General features: G+C 28.9%; 2 protein-coding genes across 2 annotated transcripts; one reads left to right on the top strand and one right to left on the bottom strand.

Moving 5' to 3' along the window:
- Positions 1 to 267: 267 nt before the first annotated feature.
- On the bottom strand, positions 268 to 14,810 carry LOC113387648 (glutamate receptor ionotropic, kainate 2-like). Its single transcript, XM_026625004.1, has 15 exons — positions 14,751 to 14,810; positions 12,692 to 12,838; positions 12,133 to 12,384; positions 11,808 to 12,019; positions 11,454 to 11,642; positions 10,969 to 11,121; positions 9,028 to 9,316; positions 7,933 to 8,075; positions 7,780 to 7,864; positions 7,387 to 7,525; positions 7,179 to 7,316; positions 6,906 to 7,104; positions 4,479 to 4,710; positions 2,242 to 2,513; positions 268 to 783 (listed from the first exon to the last, which is right to left on the bottom strand). The coding sequence occupies exons 2-15, from the start codon at positions 12,768 to 12,770 to the stop codon at positions 571 to 573; spliced, it is 2,595 nt and encodes an 864-aa protein (XP_026480789.1). The 5' UTR covers positions 12,771 to 12,838; positions 14,751 to 14,810; the 3' UTR covers positions 268 to 570.
- A 5,942-nt stretch (positions 14,811 to 20,752) lies between these two features.
- LOC113387620 (probable phospholipid hydroperoxide glutathione peroxidase) lies at positions 20,753 to 22,871 on the top strand. The gene is made up of 3 exons (XM_026624969.1): positions 20,753 to 20,881; positions 21,763 to 21,963; positions 22,038 to 22,871. The coding sequence occupies exons 2-3, from the start codon at positions 21,768 to 21,770 to the stop codon at positions 22,343 to 22,345; spliced, it is 504 nt and encodes a 167-aa protein (XP_026480754.1). The 5' UTR covers positions 20,753 to 20,881; positions 21,763 to 21,767; the 3' UTR covers positions 22,346 to 22,871.
- Positions 22,872 to 23,235: the final 364 nt, after the last annotated feature.

Here is a 23,235-nt window from a genome sequence, read left to right as displayed (position 1 = left end):
TAAATCAAAATTCTATCAACAAAATATGATAAAATTAAAATTCCATACTTCAATCTAATTTTTGCAGTTTTCTTTTTCTGACTTTAGATAACACGTTATTTAAATTACATATATTGTAAATTATAGGAGAATTATTATTATTACCTTTGTGCCAAATTTAGTACTTATAAATTATTTATTTAGTATTGTATATTAAAACCTATTTATTACACTGTGTTAAATAAATTTATAAATAAATTTTAATCATTTTATTTCCTCTTATTCTGATATTAATTTTTACAGTAATGATTCAGAAAGGACAGAGTCCTTATTTCTGGATACATTGTAAATTATCCTACAATAATACATTCAAGTTATTTAGGATGCTTTATGTCTTTGCTTTTTTTCACCTAGAATTATATCTACAAATTAGTGCGTAAAGATATTGATACAATTGTATATACATTTGATTTAATGCATTTATAGTTATTTATTTGATTTGATTATAACTATTCATGGAAAAAATGCATATGTACTCATGTATTTCTGCGGAATTAGTATGGAGAGTTCACAAAAAAAAAACAATCGGCTTTAGTGAAATAAGTTTCCAGCTTTATCGAGATTTAAGAAACTTGATGCTGTATTTAATGCATTAACTGCAGTTGATCTAGATTCTGACAATTCTCGAGATTTCGAAGATTTTTGGGATCCTGACTCACTCGGTTTATTATGTACAGGTTTTGTTACTATCCAAAAGTTAAGCGCAAATTTCAATTCAGTGCAAAATGCTTCCCATGGCGTTATCTGAAATCAGAAAACGTAAAATACTTAGTATCTTTATCCACTATATTTTTTAATACAATTATGTATTATATAATTAAATTATAATTTTCGCATGCAATTTAGGCCTTATCATTTTTTAAAATGCATTATTTGAGTGTTTTTTGAATTGTATCTTCATTAATAATAACATTAAGGTATATATATATATATATATATATATATATATATATATATATATAGAATTTTATGAAGTCACTTGCCAATGCAAGGTATAGTTGATGTTTTATATTAAAAAGTCCGAATTTAGTTTTAAATAAAATATTGAAAAGAATGTTTGGTAATAAATAACTGTTATTGAAATTACACTGATGATGAGGCACACCTTAGTCTCGAAACGTTTGTAATAATAAAATAAAGTTGTGATAAAAAAATCTGAGTGCTGTTTTGTTCATATTAAACAATTTATATATATATATATATATATATATATATATATATATATATATATATATATGTAAATGCAATTTGAAATATGAATTTTGAATATTTCTTGTTTAATTGGCCAGGTATCCACACGTGATATGCATGCCTAACGATTTTTATCCAAAATGTTGAAAACAAATGTTTATCTATTAAAAAACTTTAGAACCATTAATAATTATGACACGCATATCAATTAATTATAACTTCTACCATTTGAATGTTATTTTATGGTGTACTTTTAAATAAATATATTTTGGTCATACGTCTTGGCCAAAAATCATAGTTGATTTTAAAAAAAATAATTGAAATCTCTCTTCTCTCATAGAGACTTCCCTTACCGAGATTTGTATCACAGTAGTTAAATTTAATATATTTCTTCTATTCTATGTTTTTGTGCATTTTACAATAGTTTATAAGATATTACAGTATCTTGGTTGCTATTTGTAAAGATTTAAAAAAAATATTACACTTTCTTGAAGCAGTTGTTTCATACAATATAATCGATTTCTTGTTAAAATGTTGTGGTCGTTACGGTTTGATAAAATAAATATACAAAATAAATCAACTGTTAATTACAAGAACTTATGCCAGCGAATCTTTACCAAAAACTTATCAGATTGATTCCCAACAAATATCTTTTGAATGATTTTTGAATTTTTGAAAATTGAACCAGAATTGCAGACTAAGAAACGGCTTGGTCGATCGTCACGGAAAACTGGCAAACGATAGTCTTCATAGGTACATCGAATGGTTTCTAAATTTTTGAAATCGGTCCTGCCCTTTTTCAGAAAACGCCGATTTAAGGCAAAAAATCTATACACATACGCACATACACACACACACACATACATACACTTTTTCCTGGCCTCATTCGATTCAGAATGGCTTGAAAGGTAGGGCAAACATATAATTAGCGAATCGGATTTTTTGATGAAAACATAAACTTTTCCTTCGAGAATTTAATTTAACAAAACACCATCTATTCAATTTTTTTACCTTTTCTTCCACCGCGACTTTTCGCACGTTCCACAAGAATTCCAACATTGCTATCACAACTGCAACTCCGCAACCGCAACCCAAGACGACGAAAACACCACCCACGTTGTCGATGCCCAATTCTGCTGCCGAATCGTCTGAAACTTGAGCGTCTGCCGTACATTTTCCGCCTCCGTGCATTTCCTTCCACCACTTGGTCTTGAGCTGGTGAAGTTTTCCTTCCTCCTGCATTTTGAGCACTGCTCCGCTTATTGCTGTACGGTAAGGGGAATCTAAAATGACGAATTGTGATTGATGTTATTACTAGAAATAATTGATGGGATTGGTAACTATATACGTAGAAGTCCTTTAGTCCGACTCGCTCGGGCCTGATCTACGTGTCGGACTATAGAAAATTCCGGACTATCGAGTGGTAATTATGAAAACAAGGCAACAAATCAGGCAACAAAGCTTATTTTACATTTAATAGAATATATATTTAAAATATTTTTAATTTTTTATGACCAAGCAATTTCAAGTATTAATTGTGTCAAATACCTAGGTATGCATCTAGATCGTAAACTGACATGGAAAGATCATATTATTATATTTGCGCAAAATTAAAAACTATAAAAATTCGACTGCTGAACTATATTGTCTTCTGGCACGCAAGTCAATTCTATCTATTAATAATAAACTAATAATTTACAAGGTGGCGATAAAATCGATATGGACTTATGGAATACAATTGTGAGGCTTTGCGAACAAATCAAACATTGTGCTAATGTAACGTGCCCAGTATAAAATTTTGAGACAAATTAGTAATGCTCTATGGTTCATAAGAAATAAAACCTTACAAGACGATTTTAACGTAGAATTTATGAACAGAGTTATAAAAATAAACAGTATTAAACATTTTTATAAACTGGACAATCATTCAAATTCAATAACCACTCAGCTTCTTGAGACAACAGTTTCAAGAAGACTGAAGAAAAAGCTGCCCAATGATAATATTGAAGACCTTTCCTTTAGCACTACCACATCGTTGTAGAAATGAATCAGAATTTGTGAGTAACTCATTGGAGTGATTTTTTAACTATCGATATTTAGATAATATTTATCACAATAATTTATATGTGTGTTTGAAAGTGTGTGTGTATGTGTGTGAGTGAATGATATAAGCCAAATAGCCCAATAGGATTGTACTGTATTTTGATTGCTATTGAAAACAATAACAAAAAACATTTTTAATTTTTACAAAAAAACAAAAATTTCATGATTTTTAGCCGTTTGATAATTTCTATTTTCTAATCGAGAGTTAGTGTTCCGTACCATTCCGAACCATCCCGAAAACGTTCTAATAGCTTTCGATTGAGAAAAAACAAATTTTTTGGAAAAACGCCGGACTATCGGAAAAACCGGATTGTAGTGTTCCGGACTAAAGGACTTCTTCGTTATGAAATATTTCGCTTCGTTATTATTGAAGATCTGATCGTTAACTGCACCGTGGTCAGTAGACCTGAGTGGCTCAAGTTAATATTTTACATTCAAAGTGATCTATGTATCTTTGCCTCAGCTGTGAAAATATACTTCCTGAAAAAAAAAACTACTGCTTAACACTAGATTTATGGATGCTGTTTATACTATACCTATTTTTACTAAAATGATGCAATTTGGCTCATGCAAAAAATGTATTTTTTTAAAAAAAAAATAGGCCAAAGGCAATTTGAATGAAATGTTTATTATCAAGAAATTCAAAATAGACATTTTCCACCACTTGATCTAGTGGAATCGCCATAATTCTATATATCAATGTATATAGTTTTGTATGCATATTATTATAAATTTGATGGCTATATACAATATATATATATATATATATATATATATATATATATTGTGTATAGTCATCAAATTTTTATTGAGTCAAATTGGCTCGGGTCCGTAAATCTAGGTGTTAAATCACTCTTATTGGATAGAGCACCTTCTCACCCCGATGAAGATCGAGGATGTGTTTGTATTTTTTATATATCACAAAATATTTAATGATTAAATATGTGTCAAGTTATTACGATTAAGTAGATAGATTTCTTCAATATTGAAAAAAATATATTTAAAATATATCTTTTTTTTCATCAAATATTATATCAAATATAGCGAAATATATTGGTAAAAATTATCAAGGAGCTAAATGCCTATGGACTTGAATTTCAGTGATTTTTTTAAATATGTAATTATAGTTTATTCAAAATACTTACTGACTGGCATAGCAATTCCGTAGCCTTTTGAATCTAATCTTCCGCCAATCTGTGTAAGTTCGCAATTTCGTTCTATCACGTATTGCAAACTTGTAGATTCCATGAGAAAAGCATATAATCTTTTGCCTTTTAGGACACGTTCGACTCCCTCGTCATTGCTTGTAGTAAAAACACTTGGCCTAGCTGACTCCATATTAGCCCACATACGTTGATAAGTTGAAAAATTCGATTCCTATAAACAAAACAAATTTTCAACTTCCCGAAAAAGAAGTTCATTTTTCGGCCGAAAAATCCGATTTTATGTTTGAAAAAAATTGTGCCTGCTTGTATATGAGTTAAAATTTGACCATTATTGTCGACGTTTTTCAAAAATCGCTGCTTCAATTTAAAATTTAAAAGCCATTATTTCATGAGACCCCCGAGAGTCATTTCTTTTAGCAGATAAAAGCCATTTAATACTGATTTTAATCCACGTTTAATTAAAAAATCTTGAATCGATTTAATAAAATTCAAAACTGTTTGAAAAGATATTAGTTGGAAATTGTACCAAAAATTCAAAACTGTTTGAAAGATATTAATTAGGTGTTATGGTAATTATAGTTTTTAGTAAACATCGACAGAGTAGATTTTTCAAAATTGTGTGATATTTAATAAAACGTTGTGGGAAAGAAATCGACAGAGTAGATTTTTCAAAATTGTGTGATATTTAATAAAACGTTGTGGGAAAGACCATTTTCTTACAACTTTTTTTGAGTTTCTCTATTTTTTAAAAAAAAGAAAGAATTTATATTTGTGGATGAAAAATTTCAAGCCCAGTAGAATTCGCGAAATCTTGGACATTGTACTGAAAGAGACAGTTTTGAGAAAAATGCGGATTATCGTGGTCAAACAGCTGTATCTTCGAAATGCATTAGGATTTTTAAAAATCTTCTCGTGCACATATTCTAGTTAAATAGTTCACTTTTGAAAATATGAAAAAACTAGTGGGGTGGGTGGCATCGTGCCTTAAGGCAAATTGCTCGAACTTCCCGTACCGTAACGAAATGTTCGAAGAATACTGAATGTTTTCAAATAGATTATTATAAATATTGTAACATTGTCTAATATTTATAAGAATTATATAAACTTAATTGCAAAGTTGAAATTACTTAATTAAAGTATATTAGAACTATAGTCAGAATTAAAAATAAAATCTGAATTATTTTCGATATACAAAAATTAAAAAAAAAAAAAAAAAATTGAAACAATTTTTTTTTTCCAAAATCAAATATTTTGTTAAGACAAGTAGAAAGTTTTTTGAATCATTCAAATCGGACGCTTAGTTCTCTCAAAAACTGCCATTTTTTACATATTTAGCTCCGTATCTTCGAAATGGCTGGGCCTGCCTTTGCCAAAAACTAATCAGTTTTTTTCCCTATCGATAGGAATCGAATGTTTTTTGAACCATTCAAATCGGTTGATCCTTTCGCCCGAAAACGTGACTGAAAATTTGTATCTATACATACATACACACACACACACACACACACACACACACATCCATTTTTTCTGAGGTATACCAAAATGTTCAGAAACCTTCAAAACGTCGAGAAATGTAAAAATTTTCAATTCCGATTTTAGGCCCATTACAGGAACTTACCCTACGGGAAGTTAAAAAACAATAAAACGATTTTTTGGAATTTCTACATTAGAATACTCCCTTAAAGTAAAATGTCAGTTCTGCATATTTTGATAATCAAAGTCTCTAGGCAAAATTTATAGTAATTGATTAGGTTTTCATATTTTAAAAATATCATTTTTCAAAATTTATACTTTAGTATTCAGAGCGCGAAAAACAATCCGCCAATCATTTGAATACTTTCACCTTTATTTATTGTTGATCCCGTTCTTTTTTTTCCAAATTAGAAAATAACTCGATGTTTCTAAATACAATAATCGTACAACAAAAAATAATAAAAGATATTTCAAAACACGTACGAGGTTTATGTTACTAATGTTTATGATGCATGTAACATGCATAATTCAAATGCATGTAAATTAATTTAAATGACTTCGAGACGAAGAAAACAATGCTTCGGGCACTGCTGGTTCTATTGAAATACTGTGTGTTAAGTATGTTTTCTTTTTTGTAAATATGTCATCTATTATAATAAGATGAATGATTCCTTTTGAATTATTTAATATTAATAAACGTTTAAATTTAAACATTGTTGTATTTAAAAGCTGTTTTAAATTTTTGAGTGGGCATACAAGTCATCAGGCCTTTCTTAGACTTTGTCATAATGTTGAAAAGAATTTAATATTACCATTCTGTATGTATTTACAAACATTTAATACAAACTAACGCTTGCTATTGGTAAATATTTATTAAAAACTCATTAAGTGATATCAAAAATTTAATTTTTTAAGAAAAAAATAGATTGGTACCTTAAAAAAAGAAAGTGTCGATCCTCCTATCACTGCACCATATTTGATTTTTGTCTGTTTTGCTAAATCTTCTGCACTTTCAATGGACACTTCCATACGGTCCATAGTCAAAAAGGCAGCCAAGTTGGCGGTATACGAAGCCAACATGATCAGTGCAAAGAACCACCAAGCACCAGTTACCATACGCGTTGATATCGCCCTAACGAAAAAAAATTTTTTTTTTACCCAATTGCAACAAATCATGTTTTCATATATTTCTTTGGGAATATTTACTTTGGTAGAATATCACAACCTTGACCCATAATAGATCCCATAGTCAACCAAACGCAGTTCAACATATGCCAAATGTTTTCAAGTTCTTCTGGTTCTTGATTGCAAGGATGGGGATTTTCCCAATCTTCTGGAGCCATCCTATTGGGCGAAATAAATTATATTGAGTGAAAAAGTAGCATTATTCTATATTGTATATTTCCTTATTTACCTGGCTAAGACGAACAATAAAACTGATACACCGATATAGGCGATTGCCATTAGTAACCACACTTCCAAAGAGAGTGGTGAAAGAAATGAGAAAAGATCTGGTGGTTGCTTAATTGGTTTTGCGTATAAAATACTGATACCTAGAATTAATTAAAATAATTTCACACTTTCTGAAATGCATATTTTCAATATGTTTTTTGTAGGAAGATACCCGAAAAGAGTTTAGGAAACTCAATGAAAACTAGTTTAGATATAATTTAAGATCTAAAAAGACTACAGATAAGGCTGTGGACATTTTATTATTTGAAGAGCAATAGTTTGTAATTTTTTTTGTAAGACCCACAGAAGTTGATATTTCGAGTTTGCTTTTGAATAATTTGAAGCTAAAAGTTACCTAAAGTCATAAATGGCATAGTAAAATCAACGACGCTTCTCCTGTCGTATGTGATGGTTAAATCACAAATTGCCAAGTCTGCTTTCTAGAAGTAATAAGAAATGATAAAATATGATCTTCACACTGAAATTCAGCAAATGTAAGATTACTTACTCTGTCAAGCAACTGTTTTACCAAACCATTCCAACTTTTCTTTTCTTTATCATATGATCCATAAGCATTATCTGGAGTTAGTTCGAAAACATATTTGAATCCTAACAGTTTTGATATTCCGTCTATTAGATCCAAAGAATATCCTATAAATTTAAGGCTTTTAAGTTGAAAGAATGCAACAATCATTAACTTCTCGTAGGGTAAGTTATCAAAAAATGTCAAAAAATTGTCAATTGTCAAAAAATTGATATTGAAAATTTTTGCATATCTTCACGTTTTGAAGGTTTCTGAACATTTTGGCATACCTCAGAAAAAATGGATGTGCGTGGGTGTTTGTATGTGGATACAATTTTTTGTTCACGTTTTCGGGCGCACGGATCAACCGATTTGAATAGTTCAAAAAACATTCGGTTGCGATTATAGGGAGATGTGCTGATTATTTTTTGGCAAAAGCAGGTCCAGCCGTTTCAGAGATTCGTAAAAAGAACGAAGCATCTGATTTGAATGATCCAAATATCATTCAATTCGTAATCATGGGGAGGAGTGGTGATTAGTTTTTTGCGAAGGCAGGTCCAGCAGTTTTGAAGATACGGAGCTAAATGTACAAAACATAGCAGATTTTGAGAGGACTAAGCATCCGATTTGAATGACTCAAAAAACTTTTTGCTTGTGTTGCAAAAACAATCGCTTTTGGATTTTTTTTTTAATTTTAATTTTGTAAAAAAGATTTAGTCATTATACTTGTTTATCTATGGATTTAGTAAATTTATGGATGTATAAATATCAAAATATTGATACATTTATAAGTGCATACCAAAGTGCAAGTACATTTTGGATATATTTTTGTCTAATATATACTTGTTTGTCTCATTTTTTTTTAAATTATCTATATTGTTTTCTTGTTTTGAAAAGTGCACAAATTTATTTAGTCAAAATTATATATATAATTCAAAATATATTTCACAACGTCCTCTAAAGGAACATTGCAAAAAAAGTTTATTTTATTTATCTATTATTGATAATTTCTAAGATAACCCAATAAAATATAGATTTGGTTTTCAATTAATTTATTATATAATATAATTAAATCTTTACCTTCGTATCTGGCATTGCCTTCTAATATTTCACCATCCTTGGGTATTCGCTTCATCAGAAATGGTGCTCCAATTCTTGATGATACTATCATGGTCCTGTTTTGCAAACTTTGAACTATTTTGGAATAAACTTCGCCCATACTACGTGTATTGTTTATTCTGTTAACAGGATCCCAAGTTGCTATTTTCTTGAATCCATGTTCGGACAGCTCGATGACTTCTAAATTGAAACTTGTTCTTCGACCATTCTCATCGATTTCTATTGGACCGGTGAGGCCAGTTAAAGTTTTCTGAGAAGAAATACTTTTTATTCAATATGTTACACTTTACAAAATTTTCTTTTGAATACCTTAATTATTAATTATTAATAATCTATTTTAATTATTTTTTTCTAATATTTTATATATCAAATATATATTGCTTATTATATATCTATGTGTCGTTTTACATTTCTAAATTTCATTTAATATAATAAAGTGCTCGGCAAAAAGCTAAATGGCGATTAATTTTATGTATTGAAATTTTCACAGGTCCATTGGCTCATGTAATTTTTGAGGGTTACAGTATCATCAATCATCAGAATCATGAAGCATGCTAAAAGCGCCTTGCTGCAAATATCTGCTCTGGTAAGTGTTCATTATTATGTTCTATGGGTTTGAAATTATGTTCATCCCCATTTTGAGGGTTCGTAATGTGTGTGAAAAATATTCACCCATCATTGTGATAGGTTATTGTCATTTTGTAGAACATAATGACTTTTACTACGGATAAGACAAAATATTTTAATTTATAAAGCTAATGGGCGCTTTGTACCGAAATAAATATTAAATATCGTATAAATTGATGTATTTTGCAGCAGGATTTTTATTATTATTAAAAAGCATTATTTATATTTTTAATCTACTTTCGGCTTTTTTCTACAAGTTCTGAAGTCTTAAATTTTTTTAACTTCCGAAAGGAGAAGTTTATGTTTTCATCAAAAAATCCGAATAGCTAATTTTATGTTTTCTCGACGTTTCAAGCCATTCTGAATCGAATGAGACCAAATTTAGAAAAAGTATGTGTGTGTATGTGCATGTGTGTGTGTGCGTGTATGTGAACAGATTTTTTGCCGTAAATCGTCGTTTTCTCAAAAACGACTGGACCGATTTCAAAAATTTAAAAGCCATTTGATGTATCTCGATGAGGACTAGCGTTTATCAATTTTGAGCAACGATCAGCCAAGCCGTTTCTTTGTAAATAGCAGAAAAGTGAAAAATTTTCGTCCACGTTTTAGCCCGCAATTCTTATTCTTCTACTTCGGGAAGTTAAATCCAAATGACTGCATGCAAAATAAATTGATTTAAATATTCATGCAAAATAAATTGATTGAATTTTCTCTACCTTAATAATTTCTGGTCGAATAATTATATATAACGATATTATTATTTGACCAAAAATTACAGCAATTGAACTTTTTGACTTCCAGTAAATATATTTGGTGGACATTTAATTCTGAAATTATTAGGGAATATTGTGGGAAATTGGAATTATTAGTTGGAATTAGTGGAAAATTGTTATCTATTTGATTCAGTTTTTTTCTGAATTAATTCTATTAATTTTAGAAATTGCCGTATCAATTATTGACTATCTATTATGTATTTGCTGAATTAAGAACCCTCTATTCTAGATAAAAGATTTACACGTAATTCTTGTCGTTGGTGAAGACCACTTTAAAACATATACTGATCTTCAATCAAAAACTTCCTCTCTCATTATTTTTGCTAGTCTCTCGGTTATTATAAAATACAGATATTTATACGCATATATTTTCACCCCTATACCGACGGGTCCCGGGTTAAAAGGAAAAAGACCTGGTTAAATCCTGACTAGTCGTATTCATGGAAAAGTGAATACAAACAAATATAGTCGTCTCGTAATTTTTAAGTAGATTGAAATTTACCAGTTTTATATATTCCAATAGCCCTAATCCATGTATCCACTTCTGTTTTTGGGAACAATCCAACGATTCCGTCGTTATTGGATTTTGTTCATTTAGTTCCCCAAATGCTGTAGCAAATAAATTCACGGCATCGTACATTAGCGCAGCTTCTACCTAGAATAGAATGAAAAAAAAAAACCGTAAATGCAAATACAATTTAATTCTTTACAGTAACTGTAAAGACATTTAAATGAGGAATGAAGTCCCTGAGAGTGAAATGAATCTCAGACACAATTCCTTGATGAGAAACGAAGAGGGTTGAGATATATAATGAGAAAGCATAGAAAATGACTGGAAATTTCGCCACTATAACATTTGCAGATAATAGTACGAACATTGACTAGGGCTTTCAAAATTAATTTATTGCTCACTTAAACCAAATAATTAATTACAGTCATATTTTTCAGTTCTAAAGAAAGCTTCTAATCAACCATAAAAATTCTAACCGTAACAGTATTGGGCGTTATATCCAGTTTCCTCCCAAATCTTCTTTCGCCTTCTTCCCAATCTAAAACAGCATTTCTTATTTCGAAACTTGTTGGATCCAGCATTCTCATTGCAGTTATATTTGCTCTTCCAAATTTCAATTCTTCAAAATCTATTGTGTGGGTATCTAATGATGTTATAATGTAACTCTGGAATTTGATAAAATATAATTAGAGTGATTAGAAATCAGAAAGTGCTATACAAAATTGTTTTCCCAATTTAACGTAATCAACCAATTATTCCTAATAATTATGCGAAAAGATTATAAGAATCAAAATTTGCTCATCTAATTTTACTAATAATTTTTTTTATACCTGATAAGCTTCGAGCATTTTGACATCATTTGCTTGCCTTAATATCTCGACTACTCTATCCGGTGAGCAATCCAAAATAATTCTTGTTTCCAAGGTGTCCCTAATTTCTTTGAAAAGTGGTCTGTAATCTCCACCAGGACTCAATTGGCGCACTGTGATGGGTGGATCTTGAGGACCGTGGATTTTTAACATTTCTTTTAGACGAACTAAACCTAAAAAGAGCAATAAGCATTATCTATATATTTCTGGTTCATTGGGCATCGTTCAGAAAAATAATTTATTATATTTAAAATAATATAATTCTAATTCTATTCTGTCCTTTTACCATCATCTCTTTCATAAACGATGGTAAAACTCTTCCAATCGTAGTCCACAACCAGATCAGCCAAGGCATTGGCCAAAGATCCAGCGTCTGGATACAAATTCAGAACCATGCGTCTGTCAGTCGGCCTGGGTGACCAATGTACTTGTAAATTTGGCATTTCCACATTTTCGGATATGGAACCAACTATTCCAGCCGTTTCATTGGTCATTGGCCCAAATATCGCTGCCACGCCACTTTGGGTCATGTTGCATACTGAAAAATTAATTGTTTGGACTTAATAGGTGAGCCTTGAAAGCATAATGAATTTTTTTAGTCTTTGAACCGACCACTGTAAGTTTTACAATTTAAATTTGGATAGATATAGTTTATCGTGCATGCACCAAAATCTCAAAATATAGTATATTTTATAAAGACATTTAGTAATTGTTTTGACATTTTATTGTATGGTTTGTTTGGAAGGCAACTCACTAGTTGTCCTATCCTAGTTGCGACATATTATGACTAAATTTAAGTGACATAATATTTTAATAGACATTTTATTATTTATTTTTACTGTTACCTGTCTTCATCATTTTAAAACTATCTTCTGCTCCGACATAGTAAGATTGAGGAATGAGTTCGATATTTCGGCTATACATATTTGATCTATCCACAGCATTTCTGAACGCCAATTCGGCTGGAGTATCTCTTTCGATAAAGACACCTCCTGCATTTTCAGACAAATACTTATTTATGATTTGAATATTTTTATATTATCAAATTTGGGGACAAATATTCCTTAGAACAGCCAGTTACATAGATACTTACATTTGTCAACATTTTATGCATTTATAAATTAATATTCTTATTAACAATAAAATTATAGATGAATAATTGTATCAGTGTATAAACGATGACTTTTTTATAGTTCTTTATACAATATTTGATTTTGTTTCTCAAAGATTATTATTTGTTCACAAAAAATATGGTCTATCGTTTTGATCCTTTACTTTATCGGCATGTTGGATCACAAATGTTAGTTGAAAATATAATTTTCGAAAGTCTATTTTGACATGACTTGAATTCCATAAGTTGCATGAAGGGTCTGATCGTGTTTCCATACAGAATTGGCCCCATCCTGGTATTTAAATAATTTTGATGCCATTTTATAGGTATTTTTAAGGAAATTTGAAATATCAAATTTCAAATCCGTAGTTCATCATTTGGCTGAGATATCATTGAAAATATGTGAAAGTGGCCCCTTTTTTCAAAGTCGTTTTTTGATGCAACTGTAAAAGATATCGATAAACAAATAACGCGATTCTATTCACATCGGTGTGGACCATATTATCAACAACAAATATTGTTAAAAAATTATTTGTTAGTCTATGAAAAAGCGAAAACAATTTTTTGTTTCGAATTTTCGTTGTAGTTTGGACCAATTTTTAATAAGCATCGTTAGAAAGGCTAACAATTTTCCTTACGCTATCTAAAATTTAGTTTTAGTCCATGTGATAGAACACATTCAAAAGTTGAAAAAACCTGAGCAAGTACACGCTCGCGCTCATACAACAGCCGCGTGAGTCGTCTCTCAATTGCAAAGGCCAAATGATGAGCTAAAAATTTGAAGTTTGGTATCTCAAATTTTGTCGGAAATACCTATAACATGGCATCAAAATCATTCAAATGCTAGGGTAGAGCCAATTCTGTATGGAAACACGATCAGACCCTTTATCACTATCATTTTCAAAATTTATATTCAGTCTTGTTATTCTAAGCTTATATTTTAATGAAAACCTAATTAATAAATTTTATCATTATTATTTTTTTAACATTTTACGGATATATCATACTTAAGTGCTAAAACCACATTAAATTCAGATAATGACAAATCATATTGGATAATGTTATTTAAATGAAAGTACATTACAATTAATACTGAATATAAAATTTTTATTAAGAATTTAATCATTTATGAGCCAATTTCCGAATCTTACATCTCACGGCAAGATCACTCTTAATTCGTTCAAAATGTTATAAAAAGTGTAAAAGCTATTTTGGGTGACCTTTTTCATCCTATATGGTACTAAGGAGATAAAATTAACTGGTTCAAAATAATAGGCTGGCACTGAAGCTATGCATTTATGAATATAATATGCCTAACTAATGTTATGTTGACGTTTGTTCCATTTGGGGGTTAATTTTTAGCTGTTGATAGTATCAAAAATTTAAATGGACGCTCGTATAAATAAATATAAAACACAAAAGGTATAGACAGTTTTGAAACTGCCAACACATTCGGAGCCAACGTCAAGAAAACAAGATTTAGAAAAATAAAATAGGTGCACCGAGAATAACAAATCTTCAACAAACTTTTATTTGAAACGTATTATGTTACCACAATAATACACATTATAGGGTAGTGATAACACAATATAGCTATGTTATCCGAGGATAGGCCGATTAATACTTTTCTTAAAAAATTTATCAGTCATCATTTAGACCGAATGTAATAATCGCACGTTACTTTGCTGTCAACGAAGTCCTTCAATCAAAATTAACTTTTATCCTTGAATGACATCACAAATATCAACACCATAATTTGCTCACTTTTTCACCAATTATTTCCAAATTCTTACCAATGGGTATTCGTTTTTTGCATTTGACAAGACATGGCCCCAATATAAGGAGCACGAGTGACAACAATAACACAGTTTTGTTCAGCATTTAGCAGCATCAACTGTTCTGAATGAAACATGAAATGTCTCGAAACCACGTTTTCTAAATATAACACTCTAATTTTGGTATCAGGCGATGAGAACATGTTGATGCTCTGGCCACATGGGAAATTCTTATTACTATGCGTGCAATTTCCGAAAAATAAGGGAATTGATAATTGATAATTTTGTTCCAAATTCTGTTTGTGCAATATAACTATAATTAAATTATTAAATAGTTCACAATATGAATAATTATTATAGGTACGTTATGAAATATTTACTCATTAGATTTCGCAAATTTCCTATATTTGCAATTTAACTTCAAAATTAATAAGTGTACATGTTTGGGAAAACTGGTATTTTTCAAAGAGAGTTTTCTACAATAAAGTCTCGAATTTCGGAAAAAACGGTAGAAGCAAATCTGTACACTTAAAAAATACTGTCTGTTTCTTCTTCTGATTCTGATAACCGACAACTGTTATATGGAAATTTAGTTTTAGGAAGACTATTTGGGCATAATTTGAGTTTTGTAAGTTTTTAAGTAAGTAAGTAATTAAATTAAAATTTTGTTTGGACGGTCACGGTTTTCAATCCACTATCAATAAGCATTAATTAGTAAGTTCATCATTTGAAAAAAATCCTATGAAAATATATTTCAATAGTCTAACTTGTATCTAACTTGTGTCTAATAGTCTACATCTAACTTGTACTGGAAATTCTGCCCATAGTTGCTAAAGAACCATTTTTAAAACTTGATGAAACTATTTATACATTACTATAACATATTTATTAAATGTATACATACATTAAAATTTAACACTGCCATTAATGACATTAAATTGCCTTATATTTTTTGTAATTCTTTAAAAATTTTATGATTGTATCTATTAAAGAATCCATTTTTTTCAGAAATAAGTTATTTTGAATTTTCCAAAGGAGAAGTTTGTTTGTGCCAAAAATCTGTATTGCTAATTTTATGTTTTTTCGACGTTTTAAGTCATTCTAAATCGTTAAGCACTTTAGGAAAAAGTATATATGTTTTTGTGTATGATGTATCTGAGCCATAATTGGATCTTAACATAAATCGTGTGTCCTAAGTGTGCATTTGTTCAGTTTTTGATTAGTTGAGAGCTATTATTATAAATATTATTATTCAAATAAAATTCGTAATTTTAATCCACGTAGAAATGAAAGTATCTCCGGGTTGAAGACCCTATTTTCTTCCTTAAATAATACCAGAAATTAGAATTGAATTCTATAAGCATGTGTATCACAATGCCTACGAAATAACTTGTGTATCAAATTTTTAATTTAAAATTTAAAATTAATTTTATATTTGTAATTAATTTCACACTTTACACATTTTTTGTAGAATTTTTATTATACTTGTTCGCTTCGGATCATTAACTTGATTATGTGTGAAAGAATCATATTCCACATGACTTCGATTTCATCACTGAAGCCGACAGAAATGTGAATTTGAAAATAATATTTTGGGCATTGTATTAGGTTAATGATTATTGATGAAAAAATACTTATATAATACGTGAAACATTTATTGGAAATATTTGTTTTGGTATATTTAGAAAAAAAGAAAAAAAAAACTGTTTTTTAATTATTTTTATATGCCAAGATTAACTAATTGTTTTTTTTTAATTGCCTGATTGAAACTTCTTTCATATTTGTACAGAAATAAGAATAATATGCTTGATGTACAGAATACTTTAACTTATTATTAGTGTTTCTGAAGGCAACCCAGTGGTTGATAATTTTATTTATAATACTGATGTTAATATATATTGCAGTAATGTCTCGTACGACTATTTTCGATTGCAATCATATTTGTCATTTATATTATTATCTCAATAGAAAATATGATATCACTACTGATTGATATCAAGCTGGTCGAAGTGGGTATTAAATATGGAAATAGTTCTGGTTAAAAACCACGTTTGTATTACAGAGCCAATTCAGCTGAGACCATAAATAAACAAGTATAAATGCTGAGACTTAATAAACTAAAATAATGAACTGCTCGCCCTAAAACTATACAAATTTTGTATTTAATTTGAAGAAAACTGTTCATCATTTTGATGCAAAAAATACGAATGATAAAATTATAATGTAATTATGTAATTTTTTTGTTTTTGAATCACACCACAATCAGAGCTTCAGAATCATACGAGCTGTTGTGCCTTTTCTGTATTTGATATATTTTTCTTTAGAATTATCATAATGATCATATTTTTAAATTGATGCTGTACTGCCGGGGATGGCCTATTTTCACAAATACTTTTATGTGAATTTGATATTACTACTGCTTGATATCAAGCTGTACGAAATGCAGGTTTATAATCACAGTGGAACATCCAAAAGCAATTATTTTGTCAACAAAAGCAAAAAGTTTTTTGAATCATTCAAATCTCTCTCAAAAACTGTAATTTTTTGCACATTTAGCTCGGTTTCTTCGAAACGATTGGGCCTGCCTTTGTCAAATTCTAATCACCACTTCTCCCCGTCATCACGGATTGAATGTTCTTTAGATCATTCTAATCGGATGCTCCGATCTCTTAAAAACTCGATTTCTATTTTCTTTGCTCTTTGCTCCGTATCTCCGAAACGGCTCGACCTGCCTTGGTCAAAAACTAATCAGCATATCTCCCTATCAATAGGAATCGAATGTTTTTTGAACCATTCAAATCGGTTGATCCGTGCGAAAAATTGTATCCATACATACACACACACATCCATTTTTTCTGAGGTATGCCAAAATATTCAGCCAAAAATGTAAAAATTTTCAATTTCGATTTTTGGACGATTACAATAATTTACCCTACGGGAAGTTAATAAATGGTAAAAATTTGCTTTAATTTTCACATATTTTTATGACAAGTATCAAGAATGCTTTTTTTCGAATAGCAACCTTGAACACAAAATTCCTTTTTTTCCAAATATCTTTTTTCTTGTAAAATCATTCTTTTGTTTACTCTAACTTTTCTGACGTAAACTTTTGTATACATTTCCATTTTCTTCCGTGTTTGAATAAATATCTCGCTACAATTCTATTGATTTTGGGGCGACGCCAATAATTTTCATCTTGATTGGCGACATTTTCCCTAGTTTAGAGTAGATGGACCATTTGGGAGAATTCAGTCAATTTTGGTAACTTGTAGGAACTCGTACATTGTAAGACAATTTTTATTAAAGTCTATTGTGTGCTAGTATTATAAACATTGTAAGTATCCAAAATTTAATTTTTGCGATAGTTCTTTTTTATTAGTACTAAAACATAAAGTTGAATCATTTAATATTATGATAATGTTCATATAAACCATACATGTGAATATATCTACATTAGCAAGCTTTTCCTTTAAATTTATTTTATTTTTCTTGCTTTATTATTTCCGTTAATGTAATATTTTTGGCTGCAGATTTAAATGCTCTAATTTAGACTCGGTTTTGTGGTTTTGCTAACATATTATTTTTATAAACTCTTCTTTGTTCATATTGCTACTTAGATTTTTGGAACATTATTAATTTCAATTTCAACTTAATTGATTAAATTTTATTCTATTTTCTGATAGTTCTTTTTAGTGAGAATATTATTACTACCCCTGAGATTTCTTTTCTTTTGGTAGTTTTGGGATATGCACTTTTCAATTTCATTATTTTTGACTAGAAATAATTTTACTATTACTTATTTTGGCTAGAAAAAAATGTTTTTTAAGGAGCATACATCCAGTTATTAAAAAAGAAAGAAAAGCAAAATTTATATATTTTTGATAAATCTATCACACGCTTCGTGCTATTTATGACTATTCTTTAGTGAATATAAGAAACAAATTATTTGAAAAAACTCACTTGTCAGTACATCAGTTTGTTCAAAATAATTGTAGTTGGATCAATCAAAATTACAGTTGTTTATATTTTTTTTAGTTTTATGAATTAAATAAGTAATTCTTTTATATAAATGTGATTGTTATCTTTTATTAATTTTTGTGTCTTTTAATTAAAATAACTTTGCATTACATCTACCGAAGAAGAGTCAATCTGAGACTTAAAACATATGGAAGGTTTTTTAAAACTAACTTTGTTTTATTTTAATAACTGGATGGATGTCTGCTAAACATTTTAGTTTTTTAACTTCCCGAAGCAGAAGTTATTGTTTTCGCGACAAAATCCGATTTGCTAATTTTACGTTTTCTCGACTTTTCAAGCTACTCTGAATCGAATTAGACCAATTTTGGAAAAAGTATGTGTATATGTGTGTGCCTGATTCTCTACCTTTATCGACGTTTTCTCAAAAACTGCTAAACAGATTTAAAAAATTTAAAAGCTATTTGATTTATCTAGATTGAGGACTAGCGCTTATCAGTTTTACGCGAGGATCGGTCAAGCCGTTTCTTTCTAAATTTATTGAATTTTGAACATTTGCTTTTAGAAATTGTATAATTGTATTAGACACGTGTTCGGGTTTTAATAATTAATTTATTATTGATTATTCACACATTTCGGGAAGTTCAAATAACTTGCCTTGAGGCAAAATACCACTTACAAATAGTTTAATTATATTTTTGGCACCGTCTGAAATGTTTTTATACACACATATATATGTACTGATTTTTATCTAAAGAGTTATATAATGTATCTAATAATATGCATACATTTTCGACTTTTATTATTGCACTTCCATTTTTACTATTGCAATCAGGAGAGATATTATATTGATTATTTTTTTCCTTGTAATATGCTAAAGTTATTAACTTTTCCCATAGGGTAAGTTATAGTAATCGCAAAAAAATCCAAATTAAAAATTTTTGCATATCTTCACGTTTTGAAGGTTTGATGCGAAGGTTTAATACGAAGAAAAAATTAATAGTGTGTGTGTGTGTGAATTTTTGCGTCTACGATTTCGGGCGCTAACCGATTTGAATTCAAAAAACATTCGATTCCTATTGATGAGAAGACGTGCTGATCCCGAAACGGTAATTAAATTTTTGAGGGAGCGGAGTAACCAATTTGAATGATTCAAAAAACATTTTACTTGAATTGATCAAATTTCAAAAATGATATTTACGGTCTAAAATGATCATTAGACATATGCACATTAAATTATCAGCTATTTCAGAGATTTTCAACATGTGTACTAGTTTTGTTACAATTTTGGTGGGTTACGTACCATGATTGTTAATTTTTAAATTTTACTTACACGGTTTGAGCAAAAATTTTCAGATTTTTTTTTCAATTTTTTCAAAAATATACAAAGGGTTATACTTCAAATATAAATTTTAAACTTAAGAGTCAGTTTGAAAAAGTATGTATATATTTCAAATGCGATATTCTAATCGTGAATAATATATCCTCAGGTTGATTCATTCGGCATCTCTTGCTAATGTAAACTTTCTCAAGTGTTTTGAGCGATAAGATAGTCACTGTATATTTTATGAACGATAAAATATATACTGATTATAATTATCTATTTGAAAATGTTTAAAACAGTTGTTATTAATCAGTATTGATTAATATGATTACTGATTTTTTCCCTCGAATATTTAATTCTACTACGGAAAGTTTCAGCTATTTGCCTTAAGGCACGATGCCATGCACCACTAGTTTGTTTTAATGATTTATATAGATTATTCATCTGTTTGGGAGACTTGGGAGATCATACTATGTTACCAAAATTCGGGATTTTACTTTAGTTATTAATTAATTATTAATTGATTACTATAGAAATAAATTGAACGTTATTCACTATTTGAAAAACTGTTTTAAGTTTTAACAGTTCAACCAACTTAACAATTTTGTTGCAATTTGTCCATCTATTGGTATTGCTTTACACAAACTTTCGTCAGTTCAAGCATATGACACATAGATGGCTCTTTACAGCTTTTTCGTGCAAACTGTCAAAAGATAAAAAACGAAATGTCACGCTGATTCAATACTTATAAATTATTTCAGAGCTGATTAAATATTAATTGTATATAAGCGCAGTACCTAATTATAATTATTAATTGTGACCTGTGGCATTAATTTGGTATTTGATTCGAGTAAGTTCATTTAAATTAATACTTGTGATAAATACATAATTGTTTTAAATATTGCTTCATAATATTTTGTACTTTAGCCTAAGTTGTTCAAAATATTTAGAGTATAATAATGACTAATCAATTTTATACTAAATTTCAAAAATTATATTATCGAACTACAGTTAATTATTCTATAAGGTGATAGTTATTTTTTTGAATAATAAATATTCATATAATAATGTATTCAATTCATCTTATTTTATAATTTTGTTTATGTGCTTTAATTATTTATGAAGCCAACTACTTCCAAATATGCATAAGTTATAAAACAACTAAATTAAATTACTTTTATTTGAAATCAAACATTTTATATCATTATATTTTAATTTTTGATCTTACTTTTCATAAATAATTTCACATTTAATGTGATATTTTAATAAGCTCGTTCTCGAAACAGTAAATACTTGTAAATAGTAATGTAGTTACAAATATTTACATTTTACATTTCTACTAAACTGACTTTCTCAACTAGAATTATATATTTTTTAATTTGCTTTTAACATCGAAACAGTGAATATTGTAAATAGTAATGAATTTAAACATTACTCCTAAAATTTCTTTCTACTCAATGGCTGAAACAGTAAATACTTGTAAATAGTAATGTAGTTACAAATATTTATATTTTACATTTCTACTAAACTGACTTTCTCAACTAGAATTATACTTTTTTTAATTTGTTTTTAACATCGAAACAGTGAATATTGTAAATAGTAATGAATTTAAACATTTCTCCTAAAATTTCTTTCTACTCAATGGCTTAAGTCATATTTTAACTTAAAATATATCTATAGAATTATATTTTTTTTAACAACATTTAATATATTTTATTTTGTTTCTATTAGAAACGATGGCAAATCCAGAAGATCCAAAATCAGCTAAGTCGATATATGAGTTTACAGCAAAAAGTATTGAAGGAGAAGATGTATCTCTCGAGAAATACCGCGGAAAAGTTTGCATAATTGTAAATGTTGCTTCACAATGTGGATATACAACTAACCATTACAAAGAGTTATCTGAACTCATGGATAAATATCAAGATCATGGTAAAAATATATCTTTTGAGTATTTTAGCAATTGTTTACTTTGTAGGTAAAATCAGGTGATTTTTTTCTTTTAGGTCTCAGCATTTTAGCTTTCCCTTGTAATCAGTTCGGAGGTCAAGAGCCTGGCAATAATGAAGAAATTGTTTGTTTTGCCAAACAAAAAAATGCTAAATTTGACATGTTTGAAAAAGTAAATGTCAATGGTAGCGATGCTCATCCATTGTGGATTTATTTGAAAAATAAACAAGGAGGCACTCTGGGTAATTTCATTAAATGGAATTTTACTAAATTCATTATTGATAAAGAGGGTCAGCCCGTTGAAAGAACAGGTCCTAGTACAAGCCCACTTGCTTTGTCTAAAACATTGGAAAAATTGTTCTAATTACATATATGGCAAGTCTCCGAGGTAAATTCCAAATATTGTTGATATATAAATGTGAAAACATTGTCGTCATAATGGTCTAAGTATAAGTGGTTAGTGGGTTATATAAATGATGTATGCTCTTTTTAACATTACTATGTAAGAAAATCATTGTTACGACATAAAAAAGTGAGATTATGTTTAGAATCTTATTAGAATCATTTTGAGCATTATTTAATAAAACAATATGTTTCTTCTTAAATTTACTAAGAGTAGAAATTTTCATATCGGAGCTTATATATTATCTAATTTTGGTGTCAAATTTTTAGTGGGTTTATTTGCTGCTCAGAATCAATTTATAAATTTTTCATCTCAATGCATAGTAATAAAAGAGCATACATTTAAAAAATTGCAATGAAAATCTTGCATGTGATTTATGAAATAACATTATTAATTCAGTTTGCGAATAGTACTAGAATTAATAATTTTATTAAAATTACTTTTGATACAAATATGTGAATCAATTTTTGAAAATTGAATATAAAATTGGCAGAGTATGTAACTCTTTTACAATTTAGTAAAATTATATTCATAAAGTCAATATTATTAACCATTAAACGAGATAAAAAATATTATAAAACACATGCATGATTTTTCTATATTTGTTTTACACTTAGATTTTATTATGTTAACTTACCCCAAGAAATATCTTTATTTATGATTTATATATTTGTAGATGCACTGATTATAACAATGAAAATGAACAAAAATAGTTAGGTAGTTGAATCCAAGATGGAATGGTTGCATCTTTAATTTTTTTCCATCTTGTTTGATTTCTCTAATATGTTTCTAATTAGGATATTACTTTAATGTTGATCTATAATATGATTTTGGTTTCGAAAAGAACTATG

Source organism: Ctenocephalides felis, unplaced genomic scaffold (assembly GCF_003426905.1).
Source record: "Ctenocephalides felis isolate EL2017-DRISC unplaced genomic scaffold, ASM342690v1 CF-g0.4_SCAFFOLD_03572, whole genome shotgun sequence".
Taxonomy (NCBI): Eukaryota; Metazoa; Arthropoda; class Insecta; order Siphonaptera; family Pulicidae; genus Ctenocephalides; species Ctenocephalides felis.
Note: the sequence above shows the minus strand (reverse complement) of the source record. Positions and strands in the feature narration are given on the sequence as shown.

Bases quoted from the DNA above. Each gene is read 5' to 3' on its own strand.
- LOC113387648 (XM_026625004.1), bottom strand. From the start codon at position 12,770: ATGTATAGCCGAAATATCGAACTCATTCCTCAATCTTACTATGTCGGA. The intron at 12,020-12,132 runs GTAAAAGGACAG...TGCTCTTTTTAG, and splicing joins CGTTTATGAAAGAGATGATG to GTTTAGTTCGTCTAAAAGAA. The intron at 7,526-7,779 runs GTAACTTTTAGC...AATTAATTCTAG, and splicing joins TATGCCATTTATGACTTTAG to GTATCAGTATTTTATACGCA.
- LOC113387620 (XM_026624969.1), top strand. From the start codon at position 21,768: ATGGCAAATCCAGAAGATCCAAAATCAGCTAAGTCGATATATGAGTTT. The intron at 21,964-22,037 runs GTAAAAATATAT...TTTTTCTTTTAG, and splicing joins GGATAAATATCAAGATCATG to GTCTCAGCATTTTAGCTTTC.